Source organism: Octopus bimaculoides, chromosome 2 (genome assembly GCF_046866305.1).
Source record: "Octopus bimaculoides isolate indiv1 chromosome 2, ASM4686630v1, whole genome shotgun sequence".
Classification (NCBI taxonomy): domain Eukaryota; kingdom Metazoa; phylum Mollusca; class Cephalopoda; order Octopoda; family Octopodidae; genus Octopus; species Octopus bimaculoides.
In genome coordinates, this window is record NC_142929.1 from 35,290,386 (window position 1) to 35,311,928 (window position 21,543).

The following is a 21,543-nucleotide window of genomic DNA, read 5'->3' on the forward strand; positions in this document are numbered from 1 at the left end:
CACAGATCTGTAGTTATGCGAATCATAGTTTGTTTGCTTAAATTTGTATTTACTTCTTAGCGTAGAAATAATGAAAACGAGAGTACTCAGAGACCGCAAACCTCAACCAATGCATCACAAATGTCCTCTCAACGATCAGTCAGAGATAATTTTCCAGATGAGAATATCTGAAATAAATTCGACTGCTCTCATATACTAAAAATGAACCCGAACGCACTGAAAAGTTAAGTAAAAGACACTAAAAATAATCCAGAATCCTTGTTCAGTATCAGATCAATCCCAAAATGTAATCAGTTTGTGCCAGTTACAAGGCCAAACACCCCTAAAAGTTTCATCCGAATCCATCCATCGATTCTTGAGATATACTGTTCACGGATAAACAAACAAACAAACACGACTGCAAACAATATCTCTACCTTAGCTAAGGTAGAGGTAATAATACACGAATTCTATATAGTTCTCTAAATAAGTTGAGAGCAATGAAAAGAGATGTTAACGTTCTCCTACTTAAGAGTTCAGGTTAGCTTTTCAAGTCAATCCTCTGGATTCGGTAAAACTAAAACTAATGCAATGCACAGGAACAAGACATTTCCTTCAAAATAGTAGCTTAATGTCTAAGAATTCTTTATTTTGCGCTCATTGAACAACATCGACGTCTACTTCAGCTATTTACTGGCAACCATCCAAAAACATCAATTACTGTCGCTATGAATAATTGAATAAAGAGCACACGCATTCACACACACACACACACACACACACACACACACACACACACACACACACACACACACACACACACACACACACACACACACACACACACACACACACACACAAACGGAAAGTAAAACGATAACAAAACACATCACGAAAGTTTAAAAAAATAAATACGATGGAAGAAATATATTTTTTCCAATTATCTTAGTAAATTATAATAGCTTAAGCTGCCAATAAAAACTTGTCCTTGAGATCGATATACCATCTGCTGGTAGCATATTTCTTAGAAAAACATATTTATTTAAATAACTGCAACCGACTTGCATAGATTTCTAAATTACACTTACATACTAAGATATATATATATATATATATATATATATATATATATGGTCATTAAGTTTATGTGCGTGTGTGTGCGCGCGTGCGCCTGAGTGTGTGCAGCGTGTGTATGAACGTCATTGCATGCTTTCATACATATGTGTATATACATGTATATATATATATATATATATATATATATATATATATATATATGTGTGTGTGTGTGTGTGTGTGTGTGTGTGTGTGTGTGTGTGTGTGTGTGTGTGTGTGTGTGAGCGTGTGTGTGTACGTGACTGTAATTTATGCACGTCCACAATTTACCATGCATGTCACTCAAATTTTAGGACATTCGTCACGACACTAGCTGGGTTTTGGCAACTTATTTTTTCCCGAGACATCCACGGATAGCGGTAAAAATCGATTTTCAACAATAACTTTTACCAATTTTGAAGTTTGCTAACATGAGCTAAGTCCCCTTCTTGCCATAGCAGAGTGAAAGAGAGAAGTTGTGTGTTGATGTATGTGTGTGTGTGTGTATGCGTTTGTGAGGGAGAGAGAATAAGTGACAGCGTTCATCAAAAATAAAAATGTAAAATGATTTTTTTTTCGTAAACATGAGATATAGTCTTCAAATTTAAGAGGTTTTTGAAAGACACTATATTTTATAATCAGATTATATATATTTTCTCACACAACAATTAAAATATATTTATTTTAAATCACTTATTTATCTATTTATCCATAAAAGCTGGATGTGTGTGTGTGTGTGTGTGAGAGAGAGAGAGTGAGTGAATGTAATTTATGCACGTCCACAAATTAGCACGCATGTCGCTCCAATTTTAAGACATTGATCACAATCATGGCTGTGTTTTTGCCAACTTATTTTCCCCAAGGCACCCCCGGATAGTGGTAAAAGTCGATTTTCAATCATAACTTTTAACAATTTCCACGTCGGTTAAATCCGTAAGTTTGCTAGTATTAGTTAAGTCACCTGTCTAGCAATGACGAGAAAGAAAAACAAAGGGTAAATCTTTAGATTAAAACCCGCACTATTTTCACTAAGGAAAAAAAGATAACCTCGGATTTTTTGCGTGGAATCAAGTACCTTGATCCCCTAATATGCTGCAGATCCCTTATTTTGGTTCGGGGGAAAAGGGGTAGGGCGAGGCAACCTTCTCCAATGCATATCTTCGATACCGCCTTGACCGATAGTACCCCTAGAAGGGGTTACGTCTAGATCGGGATTAGTCCCTGCCTTTCATAGGCTTCTGAACCCCCTTTCGCTAGGTTAGTTTAGGCTTAGGTTTAGGCTTAGTTGCGATCCGAACATAACCTCTTCTGACACAGAGGATCGGGAGCCTGTTTGGGCGTTCTATTTTCCTTGCTGGAAGGGCTCCCAACCCATGGGCCAAGTGGGGTTTAGATGATGGGGGTGGGTTTCGAAAGGGCCAGCGTGTGCAACCTGATTACCTCTGCCGGTCAAACTCCCAACCTATGCGTTCCCGTCGCGACACTGATTCTGCAGGACTGGGTTGGGTGTGAAAACCAACTTTAAAGTATAAGTATAGATTTTTTGAATCAGCAATGTTGTGTTCGGTGAAGTTCTATTTGGGGTGAAAAATCAATAAACTGATTTCTTATGGGGTTTTCCATTCAATCAGGATGAAAAATCGATAAACCGATTCTTTATAGGATTTCTCACTAAAATTGGCTACACCCCATTTTCAACCATAACTTTTACTAATTTTGATGTATTTTGTTCAAACTTGATGCCGACGTTACTTAGGACTCATGGGATCTTTGAATGCTTCAAGTTCTCAAAAAATAACAAAAAAAAAAACAGTCGATGAGTGGAAACATCGATAAACCGATTCCTTATGACATTTCCCAATCAAATTGTCTGTAACCCATTTTTCAGGCAAACGTTTACCAATTTCAACGGATTTCGCTCAAATTTGACGCCAGTCTTACTTAGTTTGAATTGAAAGAAAGCGCTTGATTATCTAGCTTAATCCTAATTTAATACTAACTAAATCCCGGGCAACGCCGGGCTATACTGCTAGTAACTGAGGAAGACCAAGAATACTATTCTTTTGTACTTTTATGTCTAAAATTATTTAAGAATAGTATTGGGAAAGTGTCAATATACTGCAAGTATATATAAACGAAGATAAGATTTGTTAGTAAAAAGGGAACTTGCTAAAGTAGGCGTGGCTGAGTAGTAAGAAGCTTGCTTCCCAACCACATGGTTCCGGATTTAGTCCCACTATTTGACATCTAGAGCAAGTGTCTTCTGCTATAGCTTCGGGCCGACCAAAGTCTTGTGAGTAGATTTGATAGACAGAAAGAAGCCCGTCGTACACACACACACGCCCGCACGCACACACACACACACACACAGACACACACACACACACACACCCACACACATGTATATATATATATTTGTGTGTGTGTCTGTGTTAGTTCCCCCCCTGTCATCGCCTGACAACCGATCGTGGTGTGTTTATGTTCCACGTAACTTAGTGGTTCGACAATAGAGACCGGCATAATAAGTACTAGGCTTACAAAAAATGAGTCCTGGAGTCGATTTCTTCGACTAATAACCCTTCGGGCGGTGCTCCAGGATGGCCACAGTCAAATGACTGAAACAAGTAAAAGAATAAAAGAAAAGAAAGAGAAGAAATTGGCTACTTAGGAAGGATTTAAGAGAAAAAGATGTTACTAGAAGATTGTTGGAAGCCCCTGAGAAAGAAAAGGAGAGAACGAATGGTGCAACAAGAACGAGCATTGAGAATGAGAGATATCTAAGGGAGATATCTAAGGTAGAGACGCAACATCTAGCACAAAGCTTTTCTGTTTTGTGGGAGTTTTGTCGTCTACATCGGTGGATGACCCCCCCACCGCCCGAGTAACTCTAAAGTCGGTGGAATGGGGCCAAAAAAATTCGGAGGTGTATCATGGTCTCGTAGAACATCAACTCCTGCATTAAAAAACGATGTTCATGTGCACGGACTTCTTTAAGTATTCTTCTTTTTCAATATAGATATTGTAGTTAAGGCGGTGACCTGGCAGAATCGTTAGCATATCAGGCAAAATTCTTAGCAGCATTTCTTCCATCTTTACGTTCAGGGTTCAGATTCCGCCGAGGTCGACTTTGCCTTTCATCCTTTCAGGGTCGATAGAATAAGTACCAGTTGAACAGTGGGGTTGATGTAATCGACTTACCTCACCCTAAGAATTGCTAGCCTTGTGTCAAAACTTGAAATCAATGTGGTTATTGTAGTTGAGTATCGTGAAAGAGAGGAATCACACATTCGTATGAAAATACAAAACATTTAAATAACGTGATTCTATTTAAAATAACAGTTATATATACTATATTTTTACATTTTAAATCCCTCCTGAAAATTTTATATTCAATATTTCGCCCTTAACTCTTATTTATTCGCATTATTTCTTCTTGCTGTATTTACTTTAAATGTTTTCAATATTGTGACATTTCAATATTGTAATCCAGTAACATTCTTGAATAATTCAAGAGATAAAACAGCATTAGAACACTATTCCTTCAGGTATTAAGTTTCAGTGAACATATGCATACCACAAATACACACACACGCACATGCATATTTACATACGTTATATATATGTCCATGTAACATATGTTACACACACACATACACACACATATACACTTGTGCGCGTGCGCACGCGCGTGTTATTACTAACGCATAACAGAAGAAGCCTTGTCCAGGAGGAATTGATGTCATCAGACGGTATCCAACAATCAGGCTTTTCGACCCTAAACCGTAACATCCTCTCGTTTGTGGGTCAGCAGAGGTGGCCAAATCATTGCACATGATCTGGCTTCCAGCTTAACTCCTCTCTCTTAGTCCATAACCAGGCTCTTTCTTTGGCCTCTCCCATTCTGATAGATAGATAGATAGATAGATGATAGATAGATAGATAGATAGATAGAGAGAGAGAGAGAGAGAGAGAGAGAGAGAGAGAGAGAGAGAGAGAGAGAGAGAGAGAGACAGACAGACAGACTAACAGATAGAGGCACAATTACACACACGCACGCACACAACCACAGAAACACACACACACACACACACACATACATATTTACATATTTCACGACAATAAACATTGCTAAAACACAGCTGAGGAAGAAGAATAAAATTTGAAAAAATAGGTTATTAGTTTTAACGTTTCAAAGGGAAGTCGAGAATCTCGTTATTTTGGACGTTAGTCTCCTACCAGAAAACAACAACAACAACAACAACAGCAAACCATAAAGAAATAGAGCGGGAGATAAATAGTGAGTGTATGAATGAAAGAAAGAAAGAATTTTAAAAAAAGGACGCAGAAAGAAGGTGCAGGGTTAAAAATCAGAGAGAACGCTTGTGCATGGAGTTAGTTAAGAAAGGAGGTAGGGTGTGAAGGTGCGTGCAGGAAGGTATATCGGTGATTAGTGCGCGCGTGATTGTTACTGTGCTATATGTATGTGTGTGTACAAACGTGCACGAGTGTGGGAATGTGGTTGCTTTGTTTTGTTGAGAGTGGGGTAAGATGGGTTAGAGGGGGTTATGCGTAAGCGTATATATTAGGATATCAGTGTGTATCTGTACGCGCGCGCGCGCGCGGGTGTGCAGGTGGGGTGGATAAAGGTGTTGAAGAGCCTCATGGAAGGCAACACAAGTATTTTATTAGCATATATATAAGTGCTTTGGTGAAGGCCTGTGGTGTGTATATATGCGTGTAAGCACCAACATGCGTTATACAGACATATGCAAGTTAGGTTGCTATAATAATAATAATAATAATAATAATAATAATAATGATTTCAAATTTTGGCACAAGGCTTGTATTTATTTTATCGACCCTTTGGCGCAAATTAGGAGGTCACAGGAATTCATTCAACGAAAAAAAATTTCCAATGATTCAGGGATGGGGGGGGATCCCCCTCGCCCTACCCCACTTTTCTCCGAACCAAAATAAGGGATTTGCAGCATATTAGGGGATAAGGGTACTTGATTCCACGCAAAAAATCCGAGTTTTTTTCTTTTTTCTTAGTGAAAATTGTGCGGGTGTTAATCTAAAAATTTACCCTTTGTTTTGCTTTCTCGCCATTGCTAGACAGGGGACTTAACTCAGATTAGTAAACTTACGGATTTCACCGAGGTGGAAATTAGTAAAAGTTATCGTTGAAAATCGATTTTTACCACTATCGACGGGTGCATCGGGGGAAATAAGTTGACAAAAACACAGCCACGAGCGTGACCAATGTCCTAAAATTGGAGCGACATATATATATATATATATATATATATATGTAGAAAACAATTAAGGTACTCAGAAATCTGGATGTTTGTACATTTACAGATTTTTATTAATGTCACATATTAAATAAAGCGCTTTTCACCTAGTCGTGTAGGATTTTCAAATGTATGTATGTATGTATGTATATAACTTGTGTATATCGTGTAAGGCGGCGAGCAGACAGAATCGTTAGCACACCGCCCGAAATCCTTCGTAGTATCTCGTCAGCCACCACGTTGTCAGTTCAAATTCCGTGGCGGTCGACTTTACTTTTATCTTTTCGGAGACGATAAAATAAAAGCCAGTTAAGCACTGGTTTCAATGTAATTAAAATTCCTGGCCTTGTCCCAAAATTTAAAACCAATATCGATATGTCTATAACTCTATATCTATGTATGTGTATATATATATATATATATATATATATATATATATATATATATATATATATATATATATATATATAAACAGAGAGAGAGAGACACACACAGATAATGAGGCAGATAAATAAACACGCTTGGGCTTGATATATAAAATATACATATAAATATACATAGAGAGAAGTAAAAACTGAAAATATTCAGAAGAGGAATATTTATGTATAAGCATATTGTTGTTGGCACTCTATCGCTTACGACGTCGAGGGTCCAGTTGATCCGATCAACGGAACAGCCTGCTCGTGAAATTAACGTGCAAGTGGCTGAGCACTCCACAGACATGTGTACCCTTAACGTAGTTCTCGGGGATATTCAGCGTGACACAGCGTGACAAGGCTGACCCTTTGAATTACAGGCACAACAGAAACAGGAAGTAACAGTGAGAGAAAGTGGTGGTGAAAGAGTACAGCAGGGTTCGCCACCATCCCCTGCCGGAACCTCATGGAGCTTAAGGTATTTTCGCTCAATAAGCACTCACAACGCCCGGTCTGGGAATCGAAACCGCGATCCTATGACCACGAGTCCGCTGGCCTAACCACTGGGCCATTGCGCCTCCACAGTATAAGCATATAAACATTTATATATTTACAGAACAGATTTACATGGAGATACAACAAACTGAGGTGAGATTGCATGATACACACACACACACACACACACACACACACACACACACACATTTTATTGGCTCTGAAGAATTACCGGGAACAGTTAATTTGAAATCTGAAACATAAGAATACTATCTTTACGTTTAATTGGTTTCAACAGAATGAGCAATATATGATCCGATGCTTACTTCAAATGAGCTAAAAATGTTGATGTTGTTGTTATTATAAGAACATCATTCTTTGCAATGGAGACAAATGATTAGTTTAGCAGATTTGGGAGGAGGAATGAATGAGATATAGCATTAACAGTACTCGGAAACTCCGTTATAGCAATAACGAAGTTTCCGAATACCGTTCCTGCGATGGATATTAAATAGGAAAAACGTTCACTCACACACACACACGCATATTTATATATAGGTACATATACTTGCATACATTGACATGCACACACATACAGAGACTGAAAATATAATGAACAAACGCAGAAAACATGAAAAACCTCAACACCAGAGGGAAAAGTTTTCATAAAAAAATACTGTATTCGTTTAACACTTATAAATAATTAAAAAACTATTAACGATCACCCCTAAGCCCTGCACAGAGGGAGAAATTCTCATGCAGGGTTAGCAATGAGCGCAAAGTGGGGGGTCGATGTAAATCCGTGGCCGTGTGGTGGTTTCCGGCTGTAACGGCAACAACAGCGATGGCAGCATCAACAACGACAGAGGCACCAATAGCGCATGCAGCGGTAACAGCAACAGTGGCTAAAATTGCAGCAACGGCAGCGATGACCATACTAGCAGCATGTCCGGCAATATCAGCAACTATGACAATAATAGCAACAGATATAGCAACAACAACAGCAGCAGCAACAACAGCAGCAGCTGCACCAGTAATAACAAAAATAACAGCGACAACGGTAGCAACAACGGCTGCAACACCAGCAAGACAATGACACAGGCATTGAAATATTTTGGCGTTACAGAGGGTCCTTTCAAGCAACGTTTTAACAATCAAACATCCTCTTTTAGGATCCCAAGGAGGCGCAACGTTACCTCTTTGGCCACCTACGTATGGTGTTTAAAGAGGACGGTGCACCATACATAAATGGAAGCTCCTACAGTTCATTGTTGTAGCTATACCAAATGACATGAATGTTGTGAGTAAAGAGGTTGAAAAGATCACCAAGTACTCCGAAATGAGAGTGGAAATGGCAAGACTGTATGGAATGCGAGAGAGTAATGTAAAAATGATACCAATGGCGATCGGAGCATTGAGCTCAATCCTATTGAAATTTCAAGACTTCTTAAGGCAACTGGAAATCTCATGCAAGATTGATGTCTTGCAAAAAGCAGCTTTATTGGGCACAGCGCACATCTTAAGGAAAGTATTATTTGTCTGAGGTCCTTGTTGTAACTTGACAGATGACTAAAGAGTATGGTGCATTTTTACCTACACTGTGTTACGGAGGAAGGGCTGGGACCTATATACACTGGAAGCTATGCCAACACTATGGAATAACAACAGAAAAAAGATGGTATGAACACACGCCAGAAAAGATCACAGAAAACGAGAAAGCAACCATACTCTGGGATATGCCAATACACACAGATAGAGAAATTAATGCAAATAGACCAGATATAGTTGTCAAAGATCATGAAGAAAAAAAAATGCTTTCTAATTGATCTATCAATACCAGCAGATGACAACGTTTCTCTAAAAGAAATGGAAAAACTTTCAAAATACAAAGACCTGGAAATAGAGGTAACTCGAATGTGGAATCTAAAAACAGAAACAATTCCTATCATAGTGGATGCCTTAGGTATAATAAAAAAATATTCAGACAGATACATAACAAAAACACCAGGACTTATAAATATATATAACATACAGAAAATTGCACTACTGGGCACTGCACACATCCTACGCAAAACACTTTCAATACAGTAACCATAAGAGCACCACAGCAAACCACATCACATACCCAAGGCGCACAGAGCCGCGCTCGGTAGTGAAGTGAAAGCACGTTATAAAAATAAAACTACTGAACAATAATAATAATAATAATAATAATAATAATAATAATAATAATAATAATAATAATAATAATAATAATACAAAGTGCAGCTTAAATTTATTTGTTATTTTTAGTTGTGCCGCTACATAAATACCTGTAAGGACTAGGCTTCAGTACTTGAAGTCATATGTTGCATGATTCATGCATTAATGCTAAATAAAATATTCTTCAGATAGTTCTTAGTCATTTTGTTCACTGAATTGTAATGAATAATGCTTAATCATTTTCTGACAGGTAGTCAGTACTTCTGTTTTGTTCGATAATTCACAAATTATTATATACACATTTCTTTTTCTCCCTTTCTTTCTCTATATAAACGTGTGTGTGTGTGTGTTTGTGTGTGTGTGTGTGTGCGTGCGTGCGTGCGTGTGTGTGTGTGTGTGTGTGTGTGTGTGTGTGTGTGTGTGTGTGTGTGCATGTGTGTGTCTGTGTGTGTGTGTATGCGTGATAAATAGAACTAAATGACATAACGGAAAGCGTCAATAATATGAATATGAATAATTAAGTTACAAGATGATGTACGGAATGCCTTACAAGATAAATCTTCAGTTTCTTGAAATATTTTCTTTTTCTGACTGAGACGAAAATCTTAATTATTTTAGAATTTTTTGGCATATGGAATTCAGTACATTACCATTTAACTTAACTATGCAAAATTCAAACCTTCATTTCTTCGAGTTATTTCCTTTAGGTCGCTTTACTTCTAATCATGCATATTACTCTTAGCCTTCTATATATTTAAATCTTTAAAACGACCCGTAGTCTCGGTTAAATATTATCCTGTCCATAATTGTCCCTTCTTTGCAAACAAGAATGAAGCAAAAATAAACTGCCCTAAGCAAATCTAACTAAAATCAGTTCTCGTTTTCTTGAAATTTGCTTAATTTCTGAGTCATTAGCTACAACATCAACAACAACATCACAAACAACAATAACGATAATAACAACAACAATAATAATACTAATCCTTTCTACTATAGGCACAAGGCCTGGAATAATAATAATAATGATAATAATAATAATAATAATAATAATAATAATAATAATAATAATAATAATGATAATAATAAGCCATATTGTTAGTGATTGCTGTGATCTCGCACAACGCGAATACAAATGGAGACACGACAATGTGGCCAGATATGTCCACTGGTTGTTGTGCGGTAAAGCAAACCTCGAGAGAGTGGGACAATGGTATGAATACAAGCCAGAGTGAGTAATGGAAAACGAACATTACAAAATACTCTGGGATTTTAACATGCATAGGGACCAATTCGTAGAGGCGAGACGACCAGATATCGTGCCCATCGATGAAGATGAAAGAGAAATAAAGATTAAAAGATGTTGCAATACCAGACGATTCGAAGATGAAATGTAAGGAAGCAGAAAAGATTGAGAAATACCAGCCACTGCGGGACTAGATCTGGAAGTTATGGGGCATGAGAAAAATATTGGTGATACCGGTGGTAGTTGGAACATTAAGAGTGCTTTGAAAACATATTTAAAAAAAAGTGCTTTGAAAAACACATTAAGAATACTGGATCTACTGTCAGGCTCGAGGTGATCTGGCAGGCAGCTTTGTTGGGTACAGCTCGCATTCTAGGGAGAGCATTGTCTCTTTGAGTCACAGGAGAAACCTTTGGGGATTTGTTATTGTCTGCTTTCAAGTTAAGAATAACAGGTAATTAAGAACTATCCAACAACAACAACAACAACAACAATAATAATAATAATAATAATAATAATAATAATAATAATAATAAATACCCTGATACAGTACCAGGCAGTGGCTTTCATGGCTTCTCATTTATAATTATTGGGGCACTGGGATGTGTTACACACTACCTAAGTACCAATCTTGAGAAATTAGACTTCTCAAAACCAGAAAGTAGAAAGCTGATTCCAAGACTATAGATCCAATCCATCACTGGAACTGTAAAAATCTGTAAAATTTTCCACAAGTTTATCATTTAAATATATATGAGCATGTCTAGATATGCAAATATAGGCATGAGAAATCATACATACATACATACATATACATGTATGTATGTATATGTACATATATATATATACATAAAAATGTCAATGTTTTTTAATGTTATAATAAAGACAATTTTGCATTAAACTGAAAGATTACGCAATACATTTGGTAGAGTACAAGTGTATTATTCTTTAACAAGAACAGCATTGATTGTGAATTCGAAGTTTAGGCCAGCTAAGTCGACATTGGAACCTCTGTGTGTGTGTGTGTGTGTGTGTGTGTGTGTGTGTGTGTGTGTGTGTGTGTGTGTGTGTGTGTGTGTGTGTGCACGTGTGCTGGCATGGAAATGCGCTTTAGAACCTCTCTTTTCAACGACGTGGTTTTGGGCCCGGCCTCACGTGTGCCCCATGGCAAGTGTTCTTTACTATAGCCCTGGATCGAGCAATGCTTTGTGAGTGAATTCGATTGATAGAAATAGTCGTATATAAACAAAATGTGTATGTGTATGTATGTCTGAGTGTTTATACATATGCATGTATGTGTGTGTGTGTGTGTGTTTGTGTGTATGTGTTTGTCCTACCCTACCGCTTGACAACTGGTCTTGATTTGTATACGTATCCGTAACTTAACGGTTCGACAAGACAAATGATAGAATAAGTACAGGAGTCGATTTGCTCGTCTAAAACCCATCATTGTGGTACCCCAGCATGGCCGCATTACTATGACTGAAATAAGTACCTAAACAATAGAGACGATAAAAGATATATTAGCACACGCGCACGTACACACACACACATACAGGCACGCACGCACATTCACACACATGGAAAAAAAACAACACATACATACACAAAAAGTATACACGCACAAACGCACACATACATAGACAGATACAGACTCACACAAGTACGCACATAAGCACACTCACAAACACACACATATATACACAAACACACATACACACACATACTCACACACAGGCACACAAACAGAAACACACATACAATCACACACACACACACACACATGCCCTTCTTTGTTGACACATCTTTGCAAACGCACATATAAGCTCATGAATATCTGTACTACAGTATGTATGAATGTATGCATGTATGCATGAATGTATGTATGTACGTACGTATGTATGTAAGATTAAAAGAAACTTTAGGAAATGAAATATGTCTAGGAAAATTAATAATACGGAAGATTAAAAAACACAACCGACTGCTATAACTTCCATATTACCCTACATATCTACGCATAATGAAGTGTATATCATACGAGAGGAATCTCCAAAGAGACGAAATATACGAATTAACAGCCTGAGTGCAACAAAGTACAATTAAGTTGCAGTACGATCGGCAGACGGCGCCAGTATGTTTGGACTGTGTGTTGTACTTAACTTTCGCTCTCTTTTACTTTTAGCTCAATTAATAGTAATATTAAAAGTGTAATAATGATAAGGAAACACATTATGTAGTTAGACGTGATAAGGCGGCAGTATTGCAAACATTCGTATTGCAATATTGCAAGCATGTGACCGGTGTTGACATTGTGAGTGCGTATGTTTGTAATTATGTTTATATTGCCACGCGCGTGCGCACGCACATGCATATACACGAGAAAATGTGTATTTTATATATATATTTATTATTTTATATATATATTTATGTATATATATATACATATATATATGTATATATATATATATATATATATATATATATATATATATATATATATATATATATATACATATATATGTGTGTGTATGTGTGTTGTGTGTGTGTGTTGTGTCTGTGTGTGTGCGTATGTATTGGGTCATCCTATCAATAATGCGTTTTTTTATACTTCTTTCTATTATTTTTCAAAATTAAGATAAGCAATGTTCTTTTTTAATCTAAAATATACTCTCCTTCGTTTTCTGCAATGCTCTTCCATATATCTGGTAGACTTGCAAGGCCCTTCTTCCAAAATTCACTTGTCCGTGACGAAAATACTCTTCCAGTACTGTTCTGACCTCGTCTACAGAATTCATATTTTCTCTGTCGAAATGATTTTGAACACTGCGGAATAAATGATAATCAGATGGAGCAATGTCCGGCGAATATGATGGGTGGGGCATCGTTTCCCGTTCAAACTGCTCCAGCCTTTGGAATATCAACCTCGCTGTATGTGGCCGAGCATTATCCTGATGGAAGAACACCTTTCGTCTTGAAATCAAAGATAGCCGTCTTTCTTCTATCGCTGACTTAAGCTGCTCAGGCTGCTCGCAGTAGATCTTTTTTATCGTTTGGTTTGGGTTTAAAATTTCAAAGTGGACTAAACCTTTCATATCCCGCCAAACAGTTAACAGCATCTTACGTAGGTGAAGACCTTCATTAGCTTGGGGTGCCGGTCTTTCTCCTTTCGCTACCCACTGTCTTCGGCGCTTTTATAGAGAATCTATATCTCGTCACCAGTCACTATTCAGTCCAAAAATGTTCATTCATGAGGGTTGACAGCAAAGAATAGCACACATTCACTCTCTGTGTGCGATTAGACTCGGAAAGTTCGTGAGGAACCTGTCTACACACACACACACACACGCACACACATACATACTTGCACATACATACATATATACATACATATATACATATATATATGTGTGTGTTTAGTAAGACAGAGAAACAGAAAGAGGTGAACGCTTCAATTCGAGGTTAATGTAGGATTTTAACTATTTCGTTCATCTTTTTGCATGTTTTGTTTTGTTAAAGCTACACAGCTACATACACATAAGCCTATAGTAATCCTTTCTACTTAACGGCATAAGGCCTCAAATTTTTGCGGGAAGGGGCTAGTCAACTACATCGACCCTGAAAGGATGGAAGACAAAGTCGACCTCGGTGGAATTTGAACTCGAAGCGTAAAGACGAACGAAATGCCGCTACTCATTTTGCCCGGCATGCTAACGATTCTGTCAGTTGGTCGCCTTACACACACACTCTCTCACTCACTCTCCCTCTTTCTCTCTTTCTTTCTCTCTCTCTCTCTCTCTCTCTCTCTCTCTCTCTCTCTCTCTCTCTCTCTCTCTCTCTCTCACGCACACACAATAATGGGAACGTTTACACACGTTTGTAAGCGCAAACGTACACACACCCATACACATATCTATGAATAAATATTAAGACTCACACACACACGCACACACGCAAACACACACACATATATATATAATAATTTATATGGTGGTGTGTTTATGTGTATGTATTCACATATTTACTCAATAATATACCATAATTGTTTTAAATTTTCCCTTAATTTCATAGTATGAAATTTCTTTACAGGTCCTGGAACAGGGAAGATAAACTGTTCCCACTGGCCGCTGTAGATATATTAAATATGTCACTGACAGAATAATTATTAACACACATGAAGCTTTATATATGATATATTGTCTTCTGGAATAACCTTTGAACTTCTAGCTTCGTCATAACTACCACATTCTTTCATTATTTGTCTCAGCCTTTCCACGAACATTTTAATACATACAAATGTGTAGGCATGCTGTGAACCATTTCTCCATCGCTTTCCTTGTACCATTTGGTCTCTCACTGTATACAGATACGTTTGTGCTTGTACGTGAGAAGATATATACATTTATATATATATATATATATATATATATATATATATATATATATATATATATATATATATATATATATATATATATATATATATATAAATATATATATATACATATGTACACACATATATATATATCTATTTATCAATCTTTATATATATATATATATGTGTGTGTGTGTGTGTGTGTGTGTGTGTGTGTGTGTGTGTGTTCAGAGAGAGAAAGAGGGCGAGAGAGAGAAAAGAAGAGGGAGAAAGAAAGAGTGAGAGAAATAGAAGGAGAGAAAGAAAGAGCGAGAGAGAGAGAAGGAGAGAGGGAGAATTTAAAAGGACAGCTGAAGCAATCGTAAAGAAATATTAGAAATACCGACTATTTTGTTTCTGGTTGTCCTTTTGAATTACATATGTGGTTCTGTCGATTACGTAATAGCTCTAATCCACTGATAACACTATACTACTGTGGGAGATTAATGAACCTATTACTCGAGCCTATAGAAATTCGTCGCGCATTAGTGCATCTACTTCATATATATATATATATATATATATATATATATATATATATATATATATATATATATATATATATATATATATATGTATATATATATATATATATAAAGTGAAGTATATTGCCACTTAAGTTTGGCTGACCCCTAGGGGTGGATGTTACTGTTGCTTTTAGCCCCAGGAGGACATCTCCTCCAGCTGGCTTATCGACACACTACTGTGTCCTGTTTATTTTGCCAAGGGAAGTTATCCCTCTCATCTTGATCTGAACGGACCCGGGTTTCAGGGTTATTTCCCTTCGTCAGCGTCCGATAGCCACCGATCTTCGATGAGAGGTATAAATTCTTGGCAACCTTATGTATACTTTTCCAGTGAAATTCTTCACTGATATCGAAAAAGTGAAAACAAGCAATGTTAATTCTCTAAATGAAGTATTAACAGTAACTGCACGATAAAGTGAAGTATATTGCCACTTAAGTGTGGCTGACCGAGAGGGATAACTTTCCTTGGCAAAACAAACAGTAGTGTGTCGATAAGCCAGCTGGAGGAGATGTCCTCCTGGGGCTAAAAGCAACAGTAACATCCACCCCTAGGTGTCAGCCACACTTAAGTGGCAATATACTTCACTTTATCGTGCAGTTACTGTTAATACTTCATTTAGAGAATTAACATATATATATATATATATATATATATATATATATATATATATATATGTGTGTGTGTGTGTGTGTGTGTGTGTGTGTGTATGTGTGCATATGTATATATGTATAGATATATATGCATGTATGTATATACATACATAAATACATACATATACATGCACATATACATACATACATGCATGCATATATACATATACATATATATATATATATATGTGGTGGTTGTCTACTCCTTAAACAGAGTTTGACCACCTCCTGCACTTACACCTTAGCCCTTTCATAGCGTCTGATGTGGCTTTTTAAACCAGACAGTGTTTTGAAAAAACACCCACACAGATTGCACCTCTGATTTGCACTACCAATACCTGCAAGTAAGTTCTGCTCATTGTGGATCCTAACATGTCTTTTAAGACCCCCATTGGATTTGCAAACCCTCTGGCACACACCACATTCAAACGTGTGCACAGACATATCATCAGAATAGCTGGATGAGGTTTGTTTTCCATGGGTTCGCAGGTGAGATTTGAGGCCAGCCAAGGACAGACATGGTCTGTCACAGACTGTGCACACAAAAAGGTCCTTGTCATTCACCTTCTCAGTCTTTACATTTTTCCTTAAATATCTCTTGAGCCCTGCTTGCATCATCCTGGCCTCTTCAAATGCTTTCACTCCACTCCACACCCTTGTTCGCCATCCAACTCGATCTGAAGCGAGGACTTCTATATCTTTTGGAGCCATTCCAATTGACTTCATAGCAGTCCTTATGCCATCCTTAAACCTTTTTTTAGGTTTATGCCGATAACGTTTCCCCTCTGCAAGCTCACCATAAAACAGCTGTTTCGGCATGCGTTCATCTGCCATTCGAACAATATGGCCACACCATCTCAATTGGTTCCTCAAAATCATGGCTTTAATTGAGGGGATGCCTGCAGATGCAAGGATATCTGTGTTTGGAGTAAAAGAATTCCATTTAATTCTTAAAATATGACGAAGGCATTTTTGGTGGAATTTTTCTAACATTTTAAAATGCGTTTCATAACAGGTCCAAGTTTCACAGGAATACAATAGGGATGTTAAGACAAATGATTTGTAAAGAGCCAGCTTTGTATTGTTGTTTATATGTCGCTGGCGCCAGATGCGTGACTCCAAGCCACCAAATGCTTTTGCTGCCCTTTGAATTCGCAGGTGTATTTCCGTATCAAGATTTCCATCATCTTGAACAGAGCTTCCCAGGTAGACAAATGAATTGACAACCTCAAGTAACTTTCCCTTAACAAAAATTTTAGGGGGGTTACAAACAGCACCATACGCAGGTTGATACATTACAACTGTTTTTTTCAGATTGATGGTCAGGCCAAAATCATCACAAGCTGCATCAAATGCAGATACAAGGGATTGCAGACCCGATTCAGAACGACTAACCAGATCGCAATCGTCAGCATACAAAATTTCCCTAATAAGTGAAGTAAAAACCTTCGTTTTAAACTTCAGTCGGGTCAAATTAAAAACATTCCCCGTTGTTCGATATTTTATGTAGATACCCTCCTCAGAGTTTTGAAAGGAATGTGACACCACAACGGCAAAGTATATTGCAAAGAGGGTGGGTGCATCAAGGTCTCCCTGCTTTACTCCATTTTCCACAGCAAAAGATTCAGAAAGCCTACCACCAAAATTAACCCTAGCTCTCATATCCTGATGCAAAGCCTTGACCATGTTTATAAACTTTTCTAGGCAACCAATTTTCCCCAGAATTAGCCACAGAGCACTTCGATTAACAGTATCGAATGCTTTGCTCAATATATATACATATATATATACATATATATATATATACATATATATATATATATATATATATATATATATATATATATATATATATATATATATATATATATATATATATATATATATATATATATATATATATATATATATATATATATATGTATATATATATGTATATATATATGTATATGATATAGCAGTGTGCAGTGCATGTTGATTTGTTTTTAGATTAAAACTGAAAGTCGTGCCCTCGAGTCATGTGACAATCTGTTTCAGTTTAAAAAATGATAAAACTAAATATATATAAAAATATATATGAGTACGAGTACGTGTGTATGTGCGTCTGTGTGCATGTAGATGTGCGTGTGTGTGTGCATGTGTGTGTGTGAAAGTCGAAGTGGGAGAATTTCTAACAGTTTTATTTGGTTCTTTTCTACAAATGTGAAGTGTATATGAGAGAGAGAGAGAGAGAGAGAGAGAGAGAGAGAGAGAGAGAGAGAGAGAGAGAAGAGAAAATACATAATGCGCACGGGCACACACACGCACGAGCATTTCTACAGACACATATATATTCATATGTACATATATACATAGGCATAAGTACATATGTATATATATATATATATATATATATATATATATATATATATATATATATACATATATATATATGTGTGTGTGTGTGTGTGTGTGTGTGTGTATGTATATATATATATATATATATTAATATATGTAGTAGCATGTAGTAATAAATAATTGTCTCTGCGCGTTGCTAGAGACAGTGTAAAATTATTTTATGTGGTGATAAACTTTATGTTGGATGCAATAAATTACAAATGAGTGACGTTTTTGAAAGAATATATATGTGTATTATCAACCTAATAATGCATATTTGGAAAATATTGTTCTAAACAATTCGTGTTTACAAGATGAGTCTAAGTCTTATTGTCAGCCGAATTGTTTTATATTATAATAAAAATAATCTTACATGAAACTGAAGTACCTTTAGTAGAGTACAAATTTATTATTCTTCCATATCAAAATCATCAAAGGTCCTTCCCAAGTCCAGTTTCGGGGATTCTATGGTGTATATATTCTCTCCTCTGCCCCTAGAAGGATTACTTGATTTTTGACAGTCTAGAGTAGTAGCTCTTGACCTTTTTACTACCACGCCTCCCCTAGGAATTTGTCTTCTTCACGCTCCTCTTGGATCCATGAATAAATTTCCCTCCCAGATTTTATATAAAATCTAAAATATGTTTTTATTCTTTTTAATTAAATATGAATTAGTCACATTATACAAAATATGTATAATTTTATATATAATCACATTATACAATAAGTGAGATACTTGGCACTGCTTCTTAGCTATAAGATCTTGAATGCGTGGTTGAAAGCCAGAGAATGCACAACGTAAGTCCCTTTCAACGTTCAGCCTGTTTCTGTACTTGGTCTTGACAGCAACGAGCGTGGAAAATGCAGCTTCACAAAGATACGTGCATCCAAACATAGTTAAAATCCGAAGAGCCTGATGTGAGATGAGAGGGTAAACTAGAAAGTACTTGATCCAAAACATTTCAAGATCCAGTTCTTTGAAGTCTTCCTTAGCTGGTGAGTTAAACTTCAGCTCAAGAAACTTTTGCACTTCATCCAAAACATCAGTCACTTCACACTGAAATAGGTTCCTGATGAATTTCCAAGTTTCACGCTTTTCCTCTATATCTGGGAAGAATCTGATGAATTCTGTTTTCAGGTCAGTTAGATGAGTGATAATTTGTTTCTTTAACTCAGAATCAAGGTTACCGTGAATGAGAGTAGAATCCAAATAACTAAAACTGGTTGTATTTTCCTTTTGAATTCGACATTTCCAGATGTCGAGTTTGGCCATGAAGGTTCGAATGGTGTTGAGGTGTGTGAGAATGTTGATGTTTTCCCCTTGTAGCTTAAGGTCGAGAGCATTCAACGCTTCGATGGTATCCACCAGGTAAGCAAGAGATAGCTGAAAGCTTTTAGACTGGAACTTGTCATGGAGATCTACCTTCTGCTGCAAATCTAGAAATATTGCTACTTCTCGAAGTTCATAAAGCCGTCTAAGCATGTTCCTCTTGGATAGCCGTCATAAGTTCGTGTAAAAAAGCAATGCTTCATGTTCAGATTCCATATCTTTACACAACAGTTCGAAAAGACGACTGTTTAAGGCTCTACTTTTAACAAAGTTGATAACCTTGATAGGCTCGAAACGTAAAAGACTTTTTCACTTCCCGAGCGTTAAACTCATACATCTGTGTGTTGTTTACACACACGTCTTTGTCTTTTGTTTTTTCTAAATTCTCACTATATATATATATATAGCATATATATATACATATATATATATATATATATATATATATATATATATATATATATATATATATATATATATATATATATATATATATATATATACATACATACATACATACATACATACATACATATATATATATATATATATATATATATATATATATATATATATATATATATATATATATATATATATATATATATATATATATATATATATATATACACGACGGGCCTCTTTCAGCTTACGTCTACCAAACCCAATCATAAGACTTTGGTCGGCCCGAAGCTATAGTAGAAGACACTAGCCCAAAGCGCCACTGAACCCGGAAACATGTTGTTGGGAAGTATGCTTCTTACCTCACACCCACGCCTGCGCCTATATATATATATATATATATATATATATATATATATATATATATATATATATATATATATATATATATATATATATATATATATATATATATATATATATATATATATATATATATATATATATATATATATATATATATATATATATATATATATATGCTCACATATAAATATACATAATCATAAACATACAATTGTCTACGCACGCGCACAAACTGGCACAATATCTGCCATTTATGGTTGGAAAATTAGCTTACCACCTGGAAAATAAAGTATATTATTCCTGGTATCATGTGATTAATATAAAATTCTTCGTAAATATATGCTTTTGCTTATATATTTTTCATGTATATTATTTTCCCGTATAATTTATCATTTTTTCCCCTATATTTTCTTTCTGGGAGTTAAATAAGTTTTTTACAGATTAAAAATATATGAGCCGACAGCAGACTTATCGATTGTAAAATATTTTAGTTTTTCATTTTCTATATATATTTATTCTGCATTTTTTTTTTTTGCTTTTCACGAAACTAGTGTGTCATTGTTTTTTCTCACTTTCAAGACTCAGTCAGTCCTTTTTTTTAATTTTCTCTCTCTCTTTCTCTTTTTCTTTCTATTTTTTGTTCATTTCTTACCTTATTTTTATATTTTCTCTTTAAGTTCTTCCTGTTTACATTTATCCATTCCTTATTGATTTGTTTTTGATACTTCAATAAATGATGATGATGCCCATGATGGC

The 21,543-nt window shown here is 36.1% G+C and overlaps 1 protein-coding gene across 1 annotated transcript; it reads right to left on the minus strand.

Moving 5' to 3' along the window:
• Window positions 1-1,967: 1,967 nt before the first annotated feature.
• On the minus strand, window positions 1,968-20,172 carry LOC106879524 (zinc finger BED domain-containing protein 5-like). Its single transcript, XM_089338182.1, has 2 exons — window positions 19,426-20,172; window positions 1,968-2,039 (listed from the first exon to the last, which is right to left on the minus strand). The coding sequence occupies exons 1-2, from the start codon at window positions 20,170-20,172 to the stop codon at window positions 1,968-1,970; spliced, it is 819 nt and encodes a 272-aa protein (XP_089194308.1).
• Window positions 20,173-21,543: the final 1,371 nt, after the last annotated feature.

Coding starts and splice junctions, on each gene's coding strand:
- LOC106879524 (XM_089338182.1), bottom strand. CDS start 20,172: ATGCTTAGACGGCTTTATGAACTTCGAGAAGTAGCAATATTTCTAGAT. Junction 2,040..19,425: donor TAGCTAAGAAGCAGTGCCAA/GTATCTCACTTA, acceptor CGTCATTGCTAG/ACAGGTGACTTAACTAATAC.